Consider the following 23,554-nt stretch of genomic DNA (forward strand, 5'->3'; position numbering starts at 1 on the left):
AATCACACAAACCGCCACAAAACTCCTCCTCCCTTGTGCAAGGAGTTGTGGGCAATATTAGCTGAAAAATTGTCCACGTATCCACATTTCGAAAAATCTCCCGGGAATAGTAGACCATCCGGGTACCTTTAAGATACTCATTTCAACATGCTACAATTTGGGACACACTAATTCTAATCTTCAATACTATTTGGATGGATAGTAGGCAAGTTGGGATGCAGCAAGAGACTGGTGATGGAAGCCACAGTGAGGCAAACAGTCACACTGAAGGAGTTACAGAGTACAGCGGCTGAGAATGGAGTGAAGGTGCATCAGACAACCATTTCAAGAGCTCTGCATAATTGAGGACTGTATGGGAGGGTGGCTAGAAAGAACCTGTTGCTCAATAAGAGTCTTATGGAAGAATGAGGATGACCCAATGAAGATGTTTTTTTTTTTTTATGGTGTGATTAGACCAAGATGGAGACACTTGTTCGAGACAAGGTTCAAAGTGCTGTGTGTGGTGCAAACCTAACACAGGCCATACTTCAATTAAAATGATCCCTAAAGTGAAATGTGGTGGTGGTAGCACCAACTAGAGCTTGAGAGAAAATTCACAATTCAAAAAAGCAGGACAACGATCCCAAACATGCAGGAGTGGTTAAAAACAAAAAGGTGACTGTTCTACAGTGGCCAGATCTGAATCCCATTGACAAGCTGTGGCATTATTTGAAAACTGCAGTCAAAAAACAACATCCAACCAACCTGAAGAACCTGGATCAAATCTGCCAGGAAGAATGGGTGAACATTACTCCCAAAGAGGTGCAAAGCTGGTATGAACTTACCCGAACAGACTTAAAACTGGTTCTACTAAGTACTAGTCTGAAAGGGTTGAATACATATGCAAGCATTACAAACTGCATTGTTCAGTTTGTAAGATCTGCAGACAAATAATGAATTTTTACTTTGAAAATGAGCATAGTGGTTTGCAGTAAAAAAATACTGGCTAGAACAGTCTGTCATTTGTCATCCAGACAAATCTGATGGCTGTTTAGGGGGTTGAATACTTTGTATATGCAAGCATTGTGTCATGTCAAGTTATGTGTTGTGATATACACGTTAATTTCCTTTTTAAACCTAACTTGAGTGAAAACACATTAAACTACAGTGTATTTTTAAAAAAAGATTTTCCTCAAAATCTGAATCTGTATTCAGAACCAAAAATCTGTTTCAAGAGATTTTTTTAAATTTACATGTTCATTCCTATCCCTAATTAGTAGTATTTTACAGAGGAATTTCTCTAAATTTTGACCATTGATGGGTTTACTTATTCCAACAAACTATCTCTGTAAAGTCTCCACAGTAATAAATGTCCATATAAAAAAAAAAATATATATATATATATATATATATATATATATATATATATATATATATATATATATATATATATATATATATTTTCCGTCTGCCGCGCGGACGGAACTAACTATATATATATATATATATATATATTATATAAAAAAGTTTCAGTGCAAATAATACTTAAGAATATAATCAATCAACTGGCAAAGCTTGTGATGTGTTATTTTAAAAATTACCTTATTCACCTGGAGTGACAATACCATTTTATAATCAGTGTTTTGTTTTTAAATTTATAGATGGACAATTAAGTCAAACTGAAATCTGTTTGTGTGGTTAGTGAACTGTTGACCTGAATAATTTGTTGCATTGTGCTTCTTCATCAACCAAATGCAACTTGTGACAGAAATATTGACAGTGCTCTCCAACAACATTAATGTAATTGGGCGGAGGACTATCATGAAATCGATGCAAATACTAAAGCAGCATTATGAATGCATGCATTTTTTTTTTCTCTATTTGGGCGAAATACACCAGCACGCAGGAAAAGCGGAGAAAGACTGGCTTTCTGCTCATTTCAGATAATGCAGTTCATATTCCCATGAGGCATGAAGAAAGATTGTAACTCACTTCTCCAAATGACACCTGACACTCATGTTTCCTTTTTTCCTGAGTCACTTTCCTGCATTTTAGTCACATTGTTGCTGCTGTAGTTGTCTTGATGTACAATGTTTGTCACTTAAATGCATCTCATCTTTTAAAGGTATCTTTTAAATTTCTTGAATTTCTCCAATTATTAAAATGTGGAATTACAGTCAGATTATACAGTCTTGTATTAACAAATTGGAGCCGAGATTAATAGCAAAATAAATTGCATGCTGCCTCTTCTATTTTGAAAGTATTTTGGTAGTTGGCATTATTATTATTATTATTATTATTATTATTATTGTTATTATTATTATTGTTGTTGTTTGATAATACTACTGCTATTACTACTAATTCTTGGTATTAATTACTACAACAGTTGACATTTTCCAGTTGTTAACTCAGAGGTTTATTCAAATTAATTTTTAATTCAACTGGATCGCTGAAGGAGCAGAGTTCACACAAAGTTATATGTTATAAGGGATTATGATCTTGTGACATTTGGCTGAGCTTACGCATGAGATCATGCGGTTGTGGTGTGGCCACTATGTAACAAGCCTAAGTTAAAGCAGTTGTCTCTGTCTTCTCTATTGTCCAGGAATGAGGCAGAAGAAGTAGAATAAAATAAGAAAGATGGCTGTCCTGCATCTTTTCTTTTTTTGGGGTCTGCTTTCTTTGGCCTCTTGTGTGCCACCTATCTGGTCCCAGCCTGAGCAGGTGCACATTTCCTATCCAGGTAAGAATTTTTGTACTTTATTGTACTCATGATGGTGTCTTCTCTTTCTGTGGTTTCGATAATGTGTAAAGCAAGTGCTATTAAGAGAATTTTCATAATTAGCAATGCAGTAATTGCATTGCAGTGAATTGTATTTTATTTAGTTCATTTTATTGTATTATTTATGTATTTATTATATTAAATTAGTGTGTTCGTGTTAGTGTGTTTTATAATTAATTAGTGTGGTAACCACTATGTGTGCGCTCTAATTAGAAAAAAAGCGCAAATTCTTGATTACAAATGAAATTTCCATGATTAACTATATCGAACAATGCATAGATTTTTTTTTTCTGTATTTCTATATTTTATCTATATATCTTATAAAATATATTATCCTCTTGGTAGTTTTGTAAATTATAGCAGATAATTGATGGATTAAACATATCACACTGATTAATTATGATCACACACACACACAGAATGCATCATACACATACAGTATAAGAACATTTAACTTGCGTTTAAGACAGTTTAGCAATACATTTTAAAATACTTCTTTACGGTAACTGTCACTGCGTTTTGTCCTTAACACAAGTCTCAGTGCTAGTAAATATCATTTTACCAAATTACAAAAGCAGCATTATAAAATATTTCAAGAGTAGATGGTACCATAATACTTAATACACAGGAGTTCTGAAAGAAGCTTTAAATGTTGTTGGCTTTAGCAATCATGTTCTGCAAAAAAAATGGACCCTGCAGTAAGCACTTAATTTGAGGAACAAATCCATTGCTGCAGCATGTGCATTGGGGAAATTCTGATTGTTACATGACAGTCATGTTTAAATTATATATATAGTTTTTGCAAAGTTAAGCAGCCTGTGACACCACTGTGGTTGATGAGATAGTGTATTCAAAACATTCCTCATTTCACAGTATTTTAACAGGGAAGTTGTCAAGAAGCAAAACATTTAATTCTTCTGCAGTAGAATCAAACTGATTGTAATAGTTGCAATCTGAAAAACAAAATGTTTGCCTAATAAAGAAAAATTAGTAGTTGTTGAGTCTTAAATGATTGTGAATAACACTTCCACAGGTGTGGAGGGTTCAATGTTGATCACTTGGACAACCTTTGACTACACAGAGAGTGTGGTGGAATATGGACTGTGGGGTGAGAAGCTCTTCAGTCGTACTGCTAAGGGAAACTCCACTCTGTTTATTGATGCAGGCTCAGAGAAGCGCAAAATGTACATTCACAGAGTCACAGTGCCAGAACTCAGACCTGGGGCTAAATATGGTAAGCATAATATGCACTGCAGTGGTGTGATGTGGTGTGAGACTGGTATTTAAACAACTGCTGTTTAAAGATGGTGCTTGAAAGTATGTGAATTTTCTATATATGTGTATAAATATGACCTCAAACATCACAAGATTTTCACACAAGTCCTAAAAGTAGACAAAGAGAACCCAATTAAACAAATAAGACAAAAATATTATACTTGGTCATTTATTTATTGAGTTACGGTGTGATGTTATACCTGCATTCTGTACTGGACTGTATTGATAACTTTATGCCATACTGGTGTAGATATATACGTAAAATTGTGTAAGCCTGTTCTTGGATCATAAAATTATCAGATTTCTCAAATGTCAGTATATGAATATCAGGACAATGATCCAAAAATCCATGCTTAAAAATAGTTGCTTTCAGAATTTCACAGTTCAGTGGGTTTGTGTCTTGTAACATTTACTGAATGTAAATGTGTGTGTGTTTTACAGTCTACCACTGTGGTAGTGAGGAGGGCTGGAGTGATATTCTCTTCTTTACTGCTCTGAATGATAGCACAAGTTTTAGCCCTAGATTTGCTCTCTTTGGTGACATGGGCAATGAAAACCCTCAATCACTGGCCAGACTTCAGAAAGAGACACAGGCCGGGATGTATGATGTCATCCTGCACATTGGTAAGATTTATAGCCATGAAATTATCTTCAAAAGAAAATATTCATTTAAAATATAAAGTTTTTGATCACCTGAAGTTTCTTCTGTTTTATTACAAAACATAAAGTTGTTTTATTACTAAATAAAATAATCAACTGGATGTTTCTTGTGTTTTATTAGTTGAATCACTATTATTGCCAAAGACAAAATGATTCAGAACAGCATTAAATAAGGAATCCTAAATCTGTGTGGAAATTATTAACCGTTTCCTCTCAGATCCTAATGGGACTATAAATGAGTGCTTTTTAAGGTGTAAACCCATTAAGCCTGTAGATCATTGGTCACCAACCCTCTTCCTTGAGATCTACCTTCGTGTAGGTTTAATCTCCAACCGAACATTGGCTACGTTTACATGGACAGCGGTAATCTAATTATTGACCTTACTCTGAGTAAGACAATATTGTGATTAAGGTGTTTACATGAGTTACTTTTAGAATACTCCTCTAGTGTACCCGTTTTACATTTTATAGGACATAATTCGATTAACAGCACACGTCATTACGTCACCGCGCCACGCCGTCCGACGTCCCTCCAGAATTTCACGTATCAACATACAGTTCATCTTTGTTATGGTACCGTATATAGTTTTAGGTGTTTTTATTTAATTTTTTTTACGGACGCTTCAAGAGCAGTTAATTATTTGTCATGCTGTACGTGCAAATAGACAACTGCTTGAAGCTGTGGGCTGCATCCCAAACCGTGTAATTACCGTCTATATAGTAGCCGAGATAGATGTATTTCTCCTACTACAGGCCTATAGTAGGCAAGTACGCGGTTTGGGAGGCAGCCGTGCTCTCTTTTGCCATAAAACGGTTGAGCACTGCCATGTGTGATCGTGTCCTGTCGCAAAATGCGGTGAAAACTCTCACACGACGTTAATAATGTGATTAAGGTGTTTACATGTCTGTAATACACGTCGATAATGCGACTATAACAGGAGTACTCCACATGTCTTAATTCGATTTGTGTTTACTTCGAGTATGACCTTAATCGGTTTAAGGCAATTAAAAATTGCTGTTTACAAGGTAGTTTCTTAATCAGAGTATTGTCTTAATCAGGTTAATAGTGGATGACTGTTGTCCATGTAAACGCACTGATTTACTACGTTTACATGGACAGCAGTAATCTAATTATTGACCTTACTCTGAGTAAGCCAATATTGTGATTAAGGTGTTTACATGAGTCGCTTTTAGAATACTCCTTTCATGTTCCCGTTTTACATGTTATAGAACATAGATCGATTAACAGCACACGTCATTACGTCACCGTGCCACACCGTTCGACGTTCCATCCAGAATTTCACGTCTCAACATAGAGTTCATCTTCATTATAGTACCGTATACAGTTTTGGGTGTTTTTATTTTACATTTTTACGAAAGCTTCAAGTGCAGTTAATTATTTGTCATGCTATACATGCAAATAGACGACTGCTTGAAGCCGTGGGCTCTGTCCCAGATCACATGCTTATGTGGTTACGGTTTGTGTTTACTTCGAGTATGACTTAAATCGGATTAAGGTAATAAAAAATGGCTGTTTACATGGTAGTTTCTTAATCAGAGTATTGTCTTAATCGGGTTAATAGTGGATTATTGTTGTCCATGTAAATGTACTGACTGTTTTAGTTTATCAAGAACTTCTTTAGGCAATGATTAGATGGTCAGGTGTGCACAGTTATGGTTGGAGCTAAAGTCATCAGGAAGGTAGATCTTCAGGAACAGGATTGGTGACCATTGCTCCAGATAATAGACTCTTAAACAATGCATGTATTGTAAAATATATTTAAGTGATAGTTTGGCCTTTTCCAAGTATATGATTATTTCAATAAAAAAGTCATTTCTAATGTTTCTCAATTCAGCATATAATAATAAGCAATTCCTTTTTCATTTATTGCTAAATGGTTGAATGTTAAAATATACAGTGTTCAGAAACTTTTGACTGGCAGTGTATTTAGATTTAGATGGCAGTGTATTTACACTCACTTTATTAGGAACCCTATACTAACACTGGGTAGGGCCTCCCTTTTTTCTGAAAAAAACCTCAATTCTTTGTGGCATGGATTTCACAAGATGTTGGAAACATTCCTTTGAGATTCCATGTTGACATGATTGTATAATGTAGTTCCTGCAGATTTTTCAGGTGCTCATTCATGCTACAAATCTCCCATTCTACCACATCCCAAAGTTGTTCTATTGGATTCAGATCCAGTGACTGGGAAAGCCACTGAAGTACACTGAACTGCCTACTGTCGTGTTCATTAAACCAGTTTGAGACGACTTTTGCTTTATGACATGGTGCATTATCATGCTGGAAGTAGATATTAGAAGTTGGGTAAATTGTGGCCATGAAGGGATGCACATGGTCAACAGCAATACTCAGATAGGCTGTGGCCTTCACGTGATGATTGATTGGTATTAACAGGCCCAAAGTGTGCCAAGAAAACATTCCCCACACCATTACATCACCTCCACCAGCCTTGTTGACACAAGGCAGGTTGGGTCCATGGATTCATGCTGTTGGTGCCAAATTCTGACCCTACCATCTGCGTGCCTCAGCAGAAATCAAGATTCCTCAGCCCAGGCTACATTTTTCCAGTCTTCAGCTGTCCAGTTTTGGTGAGCCTGTGCCCACTGCAGCCTCAGATTTCTGTTCATCACTGTCAGAAGTGGAACCCGATGTGGTGTTCTGCTGTTGTTGCCCATCCACCTCAAGGTTTGATGTGAGATGCTTTTCTGCTCACCACAATTGTACAGAGTGGTTATCTGAGTTACTGTAGCCTTTCTGTTAGCACAAACCAGTCTGGCCATTCTCCATTGACCTCTCTCATCAACAGTTTCCGCACACTGGATGTTTTTTCTTTATTGCACTATTTTAAGTAAACTCTAGAGTCTGTTGTGCATAGAAATTCCAGGAGATCAGCAGTTATTGAAATACTCAAACCAGCACGTACAAAATCACTGAGATCTCATTTTTACTCCATTCCGATGGTTGATGTGAACATTACCTGAAGCTACTGGCCTGTACAAATGAGTAGGTGTAAAGGCGTTCTTAATAAAGTACTTTGTGGGTGTATATAAGGGTGGAAGTCATGAGAGGGATTCAGAAGTGAAGCCAAAATGTCTGTGAAGCCTTCTAGTGGCTGGCTGCAGTACATTTTTAACCTCGCCCAGTCTCATTTTAGTGAGTGGGAAAGTACCCGAACTTACATTTTAAGTTATCTATATAATTAAGTTATCTCCACAAATTATTTTCAGGAAAAGTGTTGTCCTTTTACAACTGTTCAGTTGACCTTGATATTGATTCCAATATTTTTATTTATGATAAATATATTTTATAGTCAAATGATGATATAGAAAATGGCTTGTTTGAATAGGTGAGTGACAGTTTTGGACATGACGGGGGGGGGGGGGGGGGGTTGATGTCTAAGCTAGCTTGCTGTAACAATATAACTAGCAAACCAATGTGAATAAACAAAGTGATAAACCAAGGCAGCCAACACTAGCTACATTTCATAATAGTTTATGATTGACTATATGACCTTAGGAAACACTCAAAGTAGCTTGATATGGTTAGCCAGTGACAAATTTTTAAAGGTACTGTCCTAACACAATGAATGGAGCATAAAATAGTGCACTTCGCCATTCAGATGGGTAACTTACTGTAGGTGTAAGAGCTAGATGAAAATTGTGGAGTGCAGCAATTTCTTTCCTTAGAAATATGTTGTGTTGAGTGTAAATGTTTCCAGTTTACAGGTATATTTTCAGTTAGTACCATACATTAAGCTTTTCTAACAATAAAAAAATCAATATACTTGCAAAAATTATACATCTACAATTTAGCATTTTACATAATTTAATAAAAGATAAAAATACAAGATTTTATTTTATAAAAGCTGATGCACCGTCTTAAGTTGCACTTCAGGTATCTCACAGTGTGCGCAGTCTGGTCACGAACAAGTACAGTGTCCATCACCAATACGGGTGGGCGAGAGGTGGGTTGTCTGACTAGCCGTATGTACTCTGCATGCTTTGGCTCCAAATTTTGCAAGGTGGTGCCTCCCATTTTGACCAAATAAAGGCTTCACAATGGGAGTGAATGGTGAGATGTTGTCCACTCTGATATTCAATCATTATTTTAGACTGACTCCTGAAATTTAGTGTTCTTGAAACTTGTAGAGAATATTTTACAAGTGTTTAATAGTGCCCTCTGCTGACCCAAAAGCTATCAATCAGACAGAAGTTCTTACAAGTCAAAGCCCATTAACATTAGATATTAGTATAGGTCCTATAGGTCGATATTAGTATAGGTCCTATACTATCGGATTTTAAAACTATCAACACAAGTACACAACAGTAAGCTTTCTTGAGTTCTAGTGGGGCTAGTAAATGTTCATGAGACTTCATTAATATGATCTATTCATCACATTTCTGAAATGTTGTTCTTTCTGCTTGATTTGCAGGAGACTTTGCTTATGATATGCATGAGGTAAAGTTACACCAAGCACTTGTTTTAATGAACAGTAATATTTAAAGCTGCTTATAGCATGTGTTTCTCTATTACTTTGTTTGGCAAGCAGTCAACAGTAATAGTTGTATGTGCTTTCAGTGTAGTATCTGTTAAAAAAAAAAAAAAACAGTCAAGCTATGAAAAATCCCCATTATTGCTTGTTGCCTAAACAGATCTTCAATTTTTAAAATGCACCACTGCTACCCGTGGTAGAAATCACTGTGGAATTTACTAAGCCTGCACCCTGTTTTCTGTCCCACTCTTTTAAGTGTAATTTGTTGTTGAAAATCTGCTGGCTCGAACATTATGGTGTGTTGATCAGATAGAGGCTGCAGACTGTAGTCCACCATAAAAACAATATGATCGGATAGTCTTTCATGAACTATTTTCACAAGCGTACTCCTGTCTGATTTTTTTTTTTTAAACAATAAAAGTCTTTTTTCCAAACATGTTAATATGGAAAATCCCTGACTCTGTAATGATGCCTCCATTTTTCCCAAAGGGAATAACATTGAATCAGAATATTACAATATTTTGTACAACCAGTTCTGTGAAGAAATCCATTCCACTACTTCCAGAGTCCTAGAAAAACATAACAGGAGCTGTCAAATTGCTTGAAAATTCAGCAAACTATTAGAGTTTGCACCATTTTATCCCATAATTACCCTCATTATGATATTTGTCAAAACAGCTGGTTCAGATTTAATGAAGGTCTTTTTGTCCCCTTTTGAGGTAATGATAGGGCTGTGAGTGAGTTGCCTGGAAAATTGATTTAGTTTAATGGTAGTCCTTATTTTTATAGCCTCCTCTCTCGGCTGCGCTTACTTTCTGTCATTGCTGAGGTTTCTCAGTTAAACTTGTCAACAGCTTGGCCTTCACTATTCCTCTAGTAAAAAAAAGGACATTAACCAAATGTAAGACATAGCTGTCAACACACATTTTACTGTTTTACTAAAGTCAATGCAATATGGATGTTGCCTTTTTATTGTATTGCCACTAATGTATTCATTTAACAGTCTGTTTCATGTTGCATTTCAGTAAGCGCTTCTAATGGTGTCTTTGTCTTTCAGGACAATGGCAGGATTGGGGATGAGTTCATGAGACAGATTGAGTCCATTGCTGCCTATGTGCCGTATATGACCTCTCCTGGTAATCATGAGTGGGCCTAGTAAGTATTATGATTATTTCCGTCATTATATGTTAAAGTTTTGTTTTATATATATATATCTATATCTATCTATCTATCTATATATATATATATATATATATATATATATATATATATATATATATATACACACACACACATAATCGTACTTATGAGTACATACGTACTTATGAGCTCATTTTATGAGTACACTTTTTTATTAATTATATGTCATAAATGTCATAGTTTATCAAAACATAAAATATATATTTTTTCGAACTAAACTCTAACGACTTTGTGTGGATGTAAAGTCTCATTCGTTGGATGTATAGCAAGTCTGAAGTATAGACAATATCTATTTCAGATCTGCTCTGATTTCCCTGTACTCCTTGTTCCCCACATTCCTGTCCACGCATATCCTGAACAGGCTGACGTTAAAAAGGTTTTTTGGCTGAGCTCAAATGCATATTCCATAAACTTATGAATAGTTGTAGCATTAAACACTCAACCTTCTCATGGACCACTGCTACTGTCTGGAAAGAGAAGCAAGGCAGGGGAGAAAGGGTGCTGTTGCGATCCAGAACATTTTGTGAGGTATTTGCTCTGCTTTTGAATTTCAACGAGTCACTTTGACTTACCCAATGAGCCACTCACAACGTAAATAGACTAGAGTAAGCAGTATTACCTCCTTCAATACCAAAAAAGGAAAGATTGTAAAATTAATTAATGGTTATTTTTAATAGTAATAGTTGTCCATACCACAGTCGTTTTCTGCTCCCACTACTCTGCAGCACAGGACAACTGGGATAGCTTTGAGATTGCTTGTAGAATGATTAACAGAAAAAGGCTGATAAACAGTGACAGGGAAAGCCATTAAACTTGTTTTTGATCATAATCCGGCAGGGAAAAACTAAAGTTTGAGTCTGTTTTTTTTTGTTTTGTTTTTTTTTGTTTTTTTTAATGAGTGAGCAAACAGAAGATTTAGACTTGTCATTTTTTTGGTAAGTCACAAAACTGTGAAGATGGATTTAACGATAATTGGGCTTGAGAAAAGGCATTGCCAGCTTTTGTTTAACTCTATGAAACATTGATTAATTTATTATCTTTATTAATTAATTATCAACATTAGATTATCATCATCAATAGTCCTAACAGAAATGGGAAAATGTACGCCTACTTTCATACCGTTCATGGATTTTTAAAAAAAATTGTTTTCTAGCACAATTTTAAATTTCCTTTTGATGGGATTTGAATGAAACAGTAGAACTATGTGATTTTTTTTGTATTAGTACACAAAGCCTGCATCAGTCCTGTCAATCTCATATGTACACTGGTGGTGTCAGCGGCTACCCAGCCGCAATCTGACACAAGAGGGGGCTATAAAGTTGTCTGTCCTTTCAGTTCTGTACACATTTACTCAAAGTTTTTGTTCACACTAAACTAATCACATAATATTTCTGTCATTCTGTCCACCCTCTGGACATCTCTTTATTAAATGCATAGTCTGTGGTCTTGTAATCAAACCTGTTTCCACATACAGTTATATATAAATATTGTATACAAGTCTATCATATCTTGTCCTATAAAGTGCAAGATTACAGGCCTACCTCTGTCCTAGGGATTATTACACACTGCTTTTTCGGTTTAAATCTTGCCAGTGTGTTGTTATCCAGTAGAAGATCTCAAATCTTGTGTCTGAATGAAGAACTGCTTCATTGCTTCATTTTTTGAGATAGCTGCAGGACTTTATGTAGTGATTGCTTAGTTGTTGTTGTTATTGTTTTTTTGTGTGTGTTTTTTTGGCACCACATGTCTGTAATGGTAATTTAATTCTAAATTCTTAGCTGAAACATTATCAGCTCTGGGAACATTATCAGCATTATCAACTCTGTCCACAAACAAGAAAATGGTATTGTCTCATCAAGCTCCCTTTGACCTGTGACCTCTTCTCAACTACCATGACCCTGTACTTGTCACCTTATACCCTGAATGTCTGAAATCAATTAGGGGCTCCCCTGCTTTGTACTGTCTAAGTTCAAGATGCTTTTATAAGTTCATTCATTGCAGTACTATTGAAGAGTTGGTCTGTTACAGCCATATCTCATAAAGCAAAAATGACAAATGGACCAACATAATTTTTTTTGAAAATGGAAAATTTAGTACCTGTGCTAGCTACAGCATTCCTAGAAAGTTATTTCTGTTGCAACATTATGCCCAGCTAAAATGTGTTACCATTTGTTTATTTAGATCAGGAGGATACCTCTAACTGATTGAAAAAGCAGACACTGGTATGTTAGTAATTTATTGTGTTAATTTTTTTCCAGCAATTTCTCACACTACAAGAGCCGTTTCAGTATGCCAGGGGAAACTGAGAGCCTGTGGTACAGGTATGAGCTTTAATTACCATCTCATCCTCTCCATTCATCACATGCCTGTTTTATGTTCAAAGCAGATGTTCTCCTTTGTGAGTTGCATAAGAATGTTGCATTCTAACCAAATACCAAGGAACTGACAAATCAGGTAGTTATGCTCTGGATTAAGCACTTGGCTCATATTATGTAAAATTCTACCTTACCAGTTCGGGTTCTCCTATACGCTCCTGAAAGTTTTCGAATTTCTTATAAACCCTGTTAACGAAATTGCTAAGAAGCTTGAGCTGATGATGGCATGCTTCATGAGTAATAATCATTTGATTCATATCATTCGATTATGATATGGCTGATATGTTGTAAACAGATAAATTAAATCACAATTGCCATAATGTTGCCAGAGCAATATAAAATACATTAAAATGATATAGCTGTATAAGTGGGGAAAAAAGGCTAAATGCTTACTTCTTGTAAAATATGTAACCTTTAGAGTAATTGTCAAGCAGTATTACTTTGATTATATGAGACAGCTGAGATTAGATTAGAAGTTTATTTGCACTGCATACCACAATTTTCTTGTGGCCAAGTAGCATAATTATCAAAACAGGATCTCTAATGGTATTGCATTACATCTCTTAATAGTTGAGTAATATCCAGTCATTGCAACCCCATTTTTAAGTGCTTTGTCATGACATTTCTAATGCATTAACTTGGTGACTTGTGTTGCCAGCTGTAACAATTGTTTGTGATATATTTTTTAGTGACACAAGAATATTCGGCTTATGTGCCGTTGTTTTAGATTTAGGAGCTTCTTTTTGCTCTAAATAAAACACTTATCTGCCTAGTAGGGCTTACTTTTAATTATAGGATTTTTTGTGAATGTGGACCCTGATCTTCATTGTGTGTGAGTGGAAAATGGGCTGTGAGCAGAAAAGCATCTCAGCATGCACAATGCATCAAACCTTGAGGTGGATGAGCTACAACAGCAGAAGACCACATTGGGTTCCACTCCTGTCAGCCAAGAACAGGAATCTGAGGCTAGCATGGGCCCAGGCTCATCACCTGGTCTTTTTCCAGTCTTCAACTGTCCAGTTTCAGTGAGTCTGTGCCCTTGATAACCTCAGAACCTTCTTGTTCTTGGCTGACAGAAGTGGAGCCTGATGTGGTCGTCTGCTGTTGTAGTCCATCCACCTCAGGGTTTGATGTGTTGTGTTTTCTGAGATGCTTTTCTGCTCACCACGGTTGTAAAGAGTGATTATTTGATTTACTATAGACTTTCTAGCAGCTCAAACCAATCTGGTCATTCTCCTCTCCACTATCTCTCTCATCAACAAAGTGTTTCAGCCTGCAGACCTGCCGCACACAGGATGTTTTTTGTTTTTTTGCACCATTCTGTGTAAACTCTAGAGACATCTGGTACCCATCTGGTACCCACATCCATGCCAAGGTTAAAGTCACAAAGATAAAATATTTTCCCCATTTCGTACAATTGATGTGAACATTAACTGAAGCTCTTGACCTGTATCTGCATGATTTTATGCAGCCGGAGCCACATGCTTGGCTGATTAGACAACTGCATATATGAGCATGTGTACAGGTTTTCCTAGTAAAGTGGATAGTGAGTGTATTTGAAGGTATAAAGCTTCATTCCTGACCTTTTCACTTTCAGAGAACATTTTTATTTAAAAGGTGGTTAGATTCAGCTACTGAGCTTTGAGTTAAACACATTCTGTTTAAGAATTAAAACCATTCAAATAGGCTCACAATACAAAAATTAGAGCATACAAACACCAGAAAAAAAGGAGTCTGGCTTTTTCCATAAATTACCTACATTATTGTTTCGTTTTATGCATATTAAGCACATAATGTGCTCCAGTGCATAACAAATTAGCTATATTGTACTTAAGTAAAACATTTTTAGCTTAGCATTTGAGGTTTCAGCCTAAGCATTTTAGTTTTGCTTCTGCCTGAGCACAAACATTTCCAGATTTTCTTTGGAAGTATGTCTCGTGTATAAAGGCATTTATGTTTGCTTCTGTGTTTTAAAAGTAGTCAAACCTTTTTATGTCTTCCTCTGTGTGCAGCTGGAATATTGGGTCAGCACACATCATCTCTTTCTCTACTGAAGTCTACTTCTACCTTGAATATGGTCTAGGTCTCCTCTTCAAACAGTATGAATGGCTGCAGAAGGACCTGGAGGTATGTGCACAAGACGTGCTCAGTCTGAGCTAATTGTAGTTCATCAAAAGAACTGATTTTAAACTTATTTTTAAACAATTCACTGTAACACTGGAAATGTTCAAACCAAGCCAACTGACTAAAGGATGTTCTAATAATAAATAAATTGTTTCAGTTTAGGTTCGTCAAATTTAAATCCTTGCTATTCATCTCCTTTGACTAGGAAGCAAACAAACCAGAGAACAGAGCTGCAAGACCCTGGATAATCACCATGGCACACAGACCCATGTACTGCTCTAATGATGATCAAGATGACTGCACCAAGTTTGAAAGCTATGTATGGATCTTTCTGGAGTCTGATAGCTAAATAGATCCAAGGATTCATCAATTTACCATTTAAGATACTGGTTTAAACCAGAAACCTTTACAGGTATTTTTATGTGGCATTTATTAAAGTAGATCTTTTTTCAGCATGATGCAAGAGTGACAGGATTATTCATATAAAGGCTATGTACTGTATTCCAATCATACAGGCATGGCTAGCATTCATAGATTCTTAGTATTTTACTTACAGTTCAAAAGAATATGAAAGAACGAACACTGTTTACACAGGCAAATTTAGTTGATTTTGTACCCAATGTATCTGGCTGAGAAATGCCGATAATGTCGAGAATAGGGCTGGGCGATATATCGATATAATATTGATATCATAATGAATGATTATGCGATACACTTTTCTGAGATATCGTTGGTATGGTGATATTTTTAAAAAATGTTTTTAATAATTACAAATTTATGGTACTGAATGGATGTCATTGGTTTTACATCATTTTTTAAAAACAACTTTGTCCTTGTTGGGATTAAAGAAAAGTATAGTCAAACACAGTTAAACTTTTTTTTGTTTGTTTATTTTAATACTGTTTTGCAGACAGTTCGTTAGCTAAATAATATATTGTGATATGCATCGTGTATCGTAGAAAAGTCCTCAAGTTTCGTGATATGATATTTTTTCATACTGCCCAGCCCTGGTTGGGAATTGCTTATATTCCAGCCATTGTAATGGCTATCACATTGGGAGATTTAAATGTTTGTAGGAAAACATGGTGTCTGCAGCTTTAAGAGAGCCAAAAATAAAGTGTGTTGTGTTTCATACTTGTTGCCTATTTTTGTAGTCCTATACAAACCTTAATAACCTGCCGAGCAACAAAACATCTTTCACTGATGCATCTTGGCATCCCTTGGCCATGCTTCCAAACAGATAAAGCCATGAATGTCTTTGCTCTCAAAACATTAACAGAGACTTCAATTAAGAAAGTAATGCAACACGTTTTTTTTCAGGGCTACTTTGCTATACAAAAATTCAATAAGTATTCTTATTGAAGACCTTCTGTTCAACACAGAGCACATGCGCACATAGTGTAGATATGATTTTATGTAAATATTGTAATGAGATATGCGTTATGTATATCTGACCCCCCACCCTCTCCCCTTCCCCCAGACCTACAGGCAATACTATCGTCACTCGGTAATGACTAGGCGGCATGATATGCTGAAGGATGTGAACTGGTCGTGAATTAATTTGTGGCCACAATCACCATTCCCAAAGTGACTTTCAGGCTTAGTAAATCGCATTGTCGGTCCAAAATTAATCGATTTACATTGACACAGCCCTGTGTTTTGCACCTTTAATTAGAAACTCTGCAATTTGCATATTATTTAAGTAAAATGTGTTAAAAGTTTAAGACATAATTTTCTGGTCATATGACAGTCCTCTATAGACTCTGTTAGTAAATCGGCTTTTTTTTTTTCAAGTGTCAAGCTTGCACATGCCTTTAGACATGCAAAAATTTTATTAAAGGCCTGTATGTGCACATTTTTGCTTGTGTTTTAAAGGAATATGAACAATGTAATGTAACTCTCAGTCTCTATACTGGATTTTCATAAATGCTTAATTTCAAGATGCATTTCAAGGTCTTTCTTGGTTTCCAAAAGAAAGTCCAGAAAGAAGATTTGCACTTACATTTATTCATTCACATTTCTTTTTTTTCAGGTACGCCATGGACGCAGTGACATAAAGCCGCCAGCCCCTGGCCTGGAGGACTTATTCTATCAGCATGGTATACCTCAGTGACTCCAGATACTGTTTGTTTCAGCAGGCTGCACACATCTAATAATAACATCTTCTCCTGAATCACTGTAAAACTCTTAAGTCACTGAATACGAATATTGCGGCAAGCTTCATATTGCCAACTAGACAAAATGATTCAGTGCTTATAGTAGACATTACAGCATGCATAACATGAGATTAGATGTCCCGATTGAGCCTCTGTTCATTTAAATGGGTGGAATGTTGCACGTAAACCTGCAGAACTTTGAGTATTACCAAAGCATCCCCTTAGGTTTGGCCACAGTAAGCAGTGTCTGAGCTCTGGTCTGAGTGGAATGCTCTGGATTTCATCTAAGAGTTTATTTACACTTGAAAGCACGGCTCTCTTGCCAAGCAGAAATTTCTCTCAACTTTCATCATAACCATCTTGAAGGATCTGAATCTCTTAATAAAGCAAATTTTTTTAGAAACCCGATAATATTTTTGTAATACTGAGGTGACTCCTCATAGCCATAATTTGATTTGGAGTTTGTTTATGTAAAGTGTTGTTTTTATTATTTTTTTTAATTATTATTATTACTCAGAATGTAAATTATTTGGCAATGATGTAGTAACACTGTATTATTGTGTGGACATGTTGATAAAGGAGTGGATCTGGAGCTTTGGGCACATGAACATACCTATGAGAGACTATGGCCTGTGTATAATTACAAGGTATACTCCACACTCTGTAAAAACAAATGTCATAAATATCAATAAAATGGTCAGACAAAATTTTAGAAATTAAATAAAATCATGTACATTTTTTTATTATTATTATTTTGTGATCACAGTCTGTTGTTGCTTTGTCACAGGTGTTTAATGGGAGTGTTGATAAGCCATACGTGAATCCTAAAGCACCCGTGCATATCATTACTGGCTCAGCTGTAAGTATGTTTTTCAATTACAAGTACTTTATTGTAGGCAAAATCTATATTTATTATTCCTTTATACTTCTAAGGGTCATTCAAAAGTTTGCAAAGAATTAAGCAAAATTTGTTAAATAAATAAATAAATAAAAGGACAGTGTCTAAAATACATAGATTACATAGAGTGGACTCCTCTCCTGCCCAAAGCCCTCCGGCACACCAAAACATGGTTATTACAATATAAATGATTTGATTAGAATTAAAATATAAATTAAGTTTATTGATATTATTGTATTCTCCTGCCAAGTTTTAACTGCTTGCAGTGGATATTATAACAATATAACAGTGGTTTGTGGAACCATAATCTTCACCTACTTGCTCAAAGAACATAGGCACAACATAGGCAGTGCTCCTAAGTGGAATGGGCTGTATGCAGAATTAAAGTGAAAAGTTATTTTATTTAGTAGGAGACAGTTTTCAATAATATCTAAACCACCACCTTTAAACACAAGCACTTGCCTATAAATATTGAGATTACAAAAGGCAGACTGAACACTTGGATGTCAAATGTGATATAAAAATGGAAAAAAAAAGTCTAAAGTGATGAGTCATGTGAAAAATAAGCGCACCTTATGGAATTTTTTTATTATTTATTTATTTTTTTGTTACATATTTAGACAAGCAAACATTTGATCCTCTTTGAAACATTGCTATTAATAAAGGTGATGCACTCAAAATTGATGTTTTGTGGTAATTTTCACAATTTAAATGAACAAAAAACAGATTAGTCACATGGAAAAAGTAAGTACATCCCTACATTTATCACACCTTCAAATCCATAAAACTAGAATCAGGTGTTCAAGATTGGGTGCCAGTGATGAGAACCTGCTTATTTATACTTCTCTCATATCTAGTGTCTGATGTTTCCTTTGCTATTGAGGGGTGTGGTGTCATTATGCCAAGATCTAAAGAGTTCTGTAAGGCCGTCACAAAAAAAGGCATGGATGCCTATGAGTCTGGCAAGGGATTTAAAACATCTCCATATTATTTGAAGTACATCATTAAAATGTAAGGAAAATAATCTACAAATGGCACAGATATCAAACGGCTGCCAATTTGTCCAGGACTAGCCATCCCATCAAGTTCAGCCCAAGAGCAGACCATCTGATGCAAGAAGTAGTCTCCAAGAACCCCAACATTTCATCACTGGATCTGCTAGTAGGTCCTGCAACTTACTAAGTAAGTCAAAGTGCATGCTTCTACAATCAGAAAGAGACTGAACAAACTTGACCTGCATGGGAGGCATGCCAGGAAAAAGCCCTTGCAAGACTACAGTTTGGAATAATATGCTCTGGACAAATCAAAGATAAGAGTTCTTTGGCCACAGTAACAGCAAATATGTTTGGCATAGAGCAGACAGCTTTTCAGGAGAGGCATGTTATACCAACTATGAAGCACGGTGGTGGAAATGTAATGGTTTGGGGTTACTATGCTGCCTCACGAACTGGACAGCTTTCATTCATTGATTCAACTATGAATTCTGCATCATATCAAAGAGTGCTTGAAGATAATGTGAGGCCATCTGTTTGAAAGTTTAAGTTGAACAGAAAGTGGGCTTTTCAACAGGATAATGATCCCAAGCACACTAGCAAATCCACCAAGGAATGGCTCGAAAAGAAAAAATGGAATGGCCTAGTCAAAGCCCGGATTTTAATCCCATTGAAATGTTGGGGGGGATTTGAAACGGGCAGTACGTGCAAGAAAACCCTCAGACATCTTCCAACTGAAAGAATATTACATGGACGAGTGGTCAAAAATTCCAGCAAGCCTGGTGGACAATTATGCAAAACGCCTACAAGAAGTTATTTCTGCTGAAAGGGGCAATACTAGCTTCTGAGGCCAAGGGTGTACTTATGTTTTCCACAGAAGAATATGTATTGATGTTTCTGTTGAATAAATGATTGAAAAGGCTAATTTTCCTTGTGGCTTTGTTCAAGTATATCAACTTCTTTAATAGGTACTGTTTCAAAGATTATTCAAATATTTGCTTGTCAAAATATGTAAAAAAAATAAATAAATAAATAATAATAAAAAAATTTCCATGGGGTGTATTTATCTTTTCACAAGACTATATATGAATGAGAAAATTCAAATAAGTAATCTAACAATAATCTAACAGTCTGGTATATATCGTGAATATATTGCTGCTTGAATAGTCCAAGTTATAATTATCACAGTAATTACTGCAAATTTAGTTTAATTTAAAAATAATTTCCTTATTCAGAAGCTTATAAAATAACACTTGATCCAGCACATCCTATTATTATATCCCACAGTTAAAAGTACTTCAAAAGTACAGTCAGGTCTATAAATATTTGGACATCGATAAAGGTATTGTTATTTTAGCTCTCTACCACAGTATATTGGGGTTGAAATTAAATAATGAATATGATTTCAGAGTGCAGACTTTCAGCTTTAATTTGAGTGTATGTACATCAAAACTGGGTCAATGGTGTAGGAACTACAGCACATTTTACATGTGGAAAACCCCAGGGATCCGTAGAGAAATAAAGAACCTGGCAAGGTGGAATAGAATGCTAGTTAGGTGACAGTGATTGTATTAATCCCTGATAGCTGTCATGGCATTAAGAACTAGATCTGGTTTAGTGGGAAAGTTCTGGACAACGATTCTTGTAGCATAGTGGTATTTATTGTAAATGGTACATCATACCTCACTATGGAACTTTGTTGGAAGAGCTCGACATGTGTGCGTGTGTAGGTATCCAGAGGGACATCCTACCCCTGATGGTTATCCAGGGTTCATAGAATCACAATTACATATGTAACTAGCATTATGTGGTGTTAGCCAGGTTCATGGCTGAACTTCATAGTTTGGAAAAACTAAATGAAAAATAACTTACCTACAAGGCAACAAACAAGATGAAATGGACCATTTCTCTTCTTGTATTTGAATATAATGAAAATCAGAGCTTGCTGTGCTTGTCAGCTGTGTACTGTTGATGTTAGAGTAGAGTCCTTGGAGACATGGGGTTCAACAGATTGATTGCTGTAGTTAGTGGACTTGGATTTTTCCATGTAATTTTGGACCATTTGTATTGTTCCATTATTTATAAAGCCTTTACACAATGTAAAGGGCAGCTGGGGGGTGGGGGGTGGGGGGGGGATAAAGTCAGACTATAAGGTTTTCTTATGATGAAGTAAAGGAAAGAAATATTATAAATATTAATTGCACAGAAACAAAATGTGACTGGCTTTGGCAAAACACTGTTGGTAAGGCAACTGCTGGACAAACAGATACACACTTTCACCTCAGAGTTGTGTTCTGATTGGCCAGGATTAGATTATGTTTGATTAGATCCAGGCACCCGATCCATCAGGTTTGATTATATCCAGGCTTTTTCGTTCCACAGATGTTTTCCCTGAATTTATACAGCCTCATTATGTATAGCCTGAATTATAATAAATATAAGGTAATTGTTTTTAACCTAAACATTTAAAACCCAAGATATTAAATATCTTTAGATTTAATATTAAAAAATACATGAGGCATATTGTTTTTCTTTCAGGCAACATGAATTCGGTTTTTTTTGTTGAATCTGATTTAAGTCATCTTAATTGCTTAATCATTTTTATAGATCTGCATTAAGATGACTCAAGTTGGTGTTAAGGACTTTAAAACCCTTTAAATGAATTCGCTTATATCTTTAAACTGTCACATCAGGGATTTGAGGCGGATGCAAATGCAGACTATAAGTGAAATGTTTAATAAAGTATCCAACAAAGCACAACACAAGACTTACATGGAACAAAGACAAGCATAGCATGATGCATGGAGACAGAACAAGCAACGCAAGACAATGTGCAGAATGTGACTATATATACACGCCAGTGTTAATGATCTAAACGTGAAACAGGTGAATTGAGACATGTAACATGGTGCAGTGGTTGATGGGAAACGTAGTTTCTAGTCCTTCTCCAATATTACTTGACATAAACCTTAAAATAAATATCTACTAGGAATTTGATCATTTAAGAATAAAAAAAATCCCTGTTCTGCTCAATGTTGACTGAGTTTTTTTTTTCTCATGTGATGAGCCAAATAAATAACAAGCCAAGCATCAAAATGATACAGTCCATATATTTGAAAGGCTCTGAAAAGAGATAATTAAATTAAAAGAATGTCAAATACTAGATATCTCAGGAGACTACCAAGGACAGTAAGGCCAATGTTTCTGTCTTTCTTAGGGGTGTCGAGAAAAACACGATGGGTTTATCCCCAAGCCTCGAGACTGGAGTGCCTTCAGAAGTACTGATTATGGCTACACACGTATGCACCTCATCAACTCAACACACATCTACCTGGAGCAGGTCTCTGATGACCAGGTAAAAAAAAACAATATCTCCCTGGTCTCTATTCAGAGTAGTAAACATCACTCAGCAGTGTCACCAGTGGCTAAAACTGTAACTCAATTTTGTATGTAGTGTAAACATAAAAATAAATAAGGGTAATTTTCACAGAAAAGGTCCTGGCAAAAAATAATCACTGTCTGTAAAATGTCTATTGATTTTGCAGTATGTAAAATATATGGTGCATCTATTGAACAAACTGCAAAAATTTAACTAAGTAAAGTAATGATAAAATATACATGTTTTATTGGTTTGAAGGTTGCCTACATTTCACATTAATAGCGTTTTACATAAACATGTCATGAGGTTCTTGTGAATGCTCATGACACAGATAACATATTTCAATGACTACGTTTACATGGACAGCAGTAATCTAATTATTGACCTTATTCTGAGTAAGACAATATTGTGATTAAGGTGTTTACATGAGTTGCTTTTAGAATACTCCTTTCATGTTCCCGTTTTACATGTTATAGAACATAATTAGGTTAACAGTCCGCATCATTACGTCACCACGCCACGCCGTCCGACGTCCCTCCGGAATTTCACGCATCAACATACAGTTCGTCTTCGTTATGGTACCGTATACAGTTTTGGTTGTTTTTATTTAATTTTTTTATGTACGCTTTAAGTGCAGTTAATTATTTGTCATGCTGTACGTGCAAATAGACAGCTGCTTGAAGCTGTGGGCTGCGTTCCAAACCGCGTACTTACCGTCTATATAGTAGCCAAGATGCATCTATTTTTCCCCACTACAGGCCTGTAGTAATCAAGTATGCGGCTTGGGATGCAACCGTACTCTCTTGTTCGCCGTAGAATGTTGAGCACTGCCATGTGCGATCGTGTCCTGTCGCAAAATGCGGTGAAAACTCTCACACGGCGTTAATAATGTGATTAAGGTGTTTACATGTCTGTAATACACATCGATAATGCGACTAAAACAGGAGTACTCCACATGTCTTAATTCAATTAGTGCTTACTTCGAGTATGACCTTAATCAGATTAAGGTAATTAAAAATTGCTGTTTACATGGTAGTTTCTTAATCAAACCATCGTCTTAATCGGGTTAAGAGTGGATTATTGTTGTCCATGTAAACACGCTGACTCACATTTAATGTTAACTGTTTTGTCGATAGTATGTCAGATTTCTTTTTTAAATGTTGGATGTTATTCAGATCTCAAATAAAATTCCAAATGTGCTTTCATTCATGTGGTAT

The 23,554-nt window shown here is 35.8% G+C and overlaps 1 protein-coding gene across 6 annotated transcripts in view; it reads left to right on the forward strand.

The window, feature by feature from the left end:
- Positions 1 to 23,554, forward strand: part of acp7 (acid phosphatase 7, tartrate resistant (putative)) — a 72,509-nt gene that overhangs the window by 23,221 nt on the left and 25,734 nt on the right. For 5 of the 6 annotated variants that reach the window (XR_008386693.1, XM_053632079.1, XM_053632076.1 and 2 more), the window contains exons 2-13: positions 2,585 to 2,722; positions 3,795 to 3,995; positions 4,478 to 4,660; positions 9,154 to 9,179; positions 10,271 to 10,368; positions 12,672 to 12,734; positions 14,801 to 14,915; positions 15,118 to 15,231; positions 16,945 to 17,011; positions 17,648 to 17,715; positions 17,856 to 17,927; positions 22,176 to 22,313. Coding sequence is in view for 5 of the 6 variants with exons in the window: in XM_053632079.1 (XP_053488054.1) it covers positions 2,620 to 2,722; positions 3,795 to 3,995; positions 4,478 to 4,660; positions 9,154 to 9,179; positions 10,271 to 10,368; positions 12,672 to 12,734; positions 14,801 to 14,915; positions 15,118 to 15,231; positions 16,945 to 17,011; positions 17,648 to 17,715; positions 17,856 to 17,927; positions 22,176 to 22,313 (1,248 nt within the window). In the remaining variant the exon portion in view is untranslated. Of the gene's footprint in view, positions 1 to 1,546; positions 2,723 to 3,794; positions 3,996 to 4,477; positions 4,661 to 9,153; positions 9,180 to 10,270; positions 10,369 to 12,671; positions 12,735 to 14,800; positions 14,916 to 15,117; positions 15,232 to 16,944; positions 17,012 to 17,647; positions 17,716 to 17,855; positions 17,928 to 22,175; positions 22,314 to 23,554 lie in introns of those variants that run through there. The other variant, XM_053632075.1, reaches the window with a different exon arrangement.

Source organism: Ictalurus furcatus, chromosome 9, assembly GCF_023375685.1.
Source record: "Ictalurus furcatus strain D&B chromosome 9, Billie_1.0, whole genome shotgun sequence".
Lineage (NCBI taxonomy): Eukaryota > Metazoa > Chordata > Actinopteri > Siluriformes > Ictaluridae > Ictalurus > Ictalurus furcatus.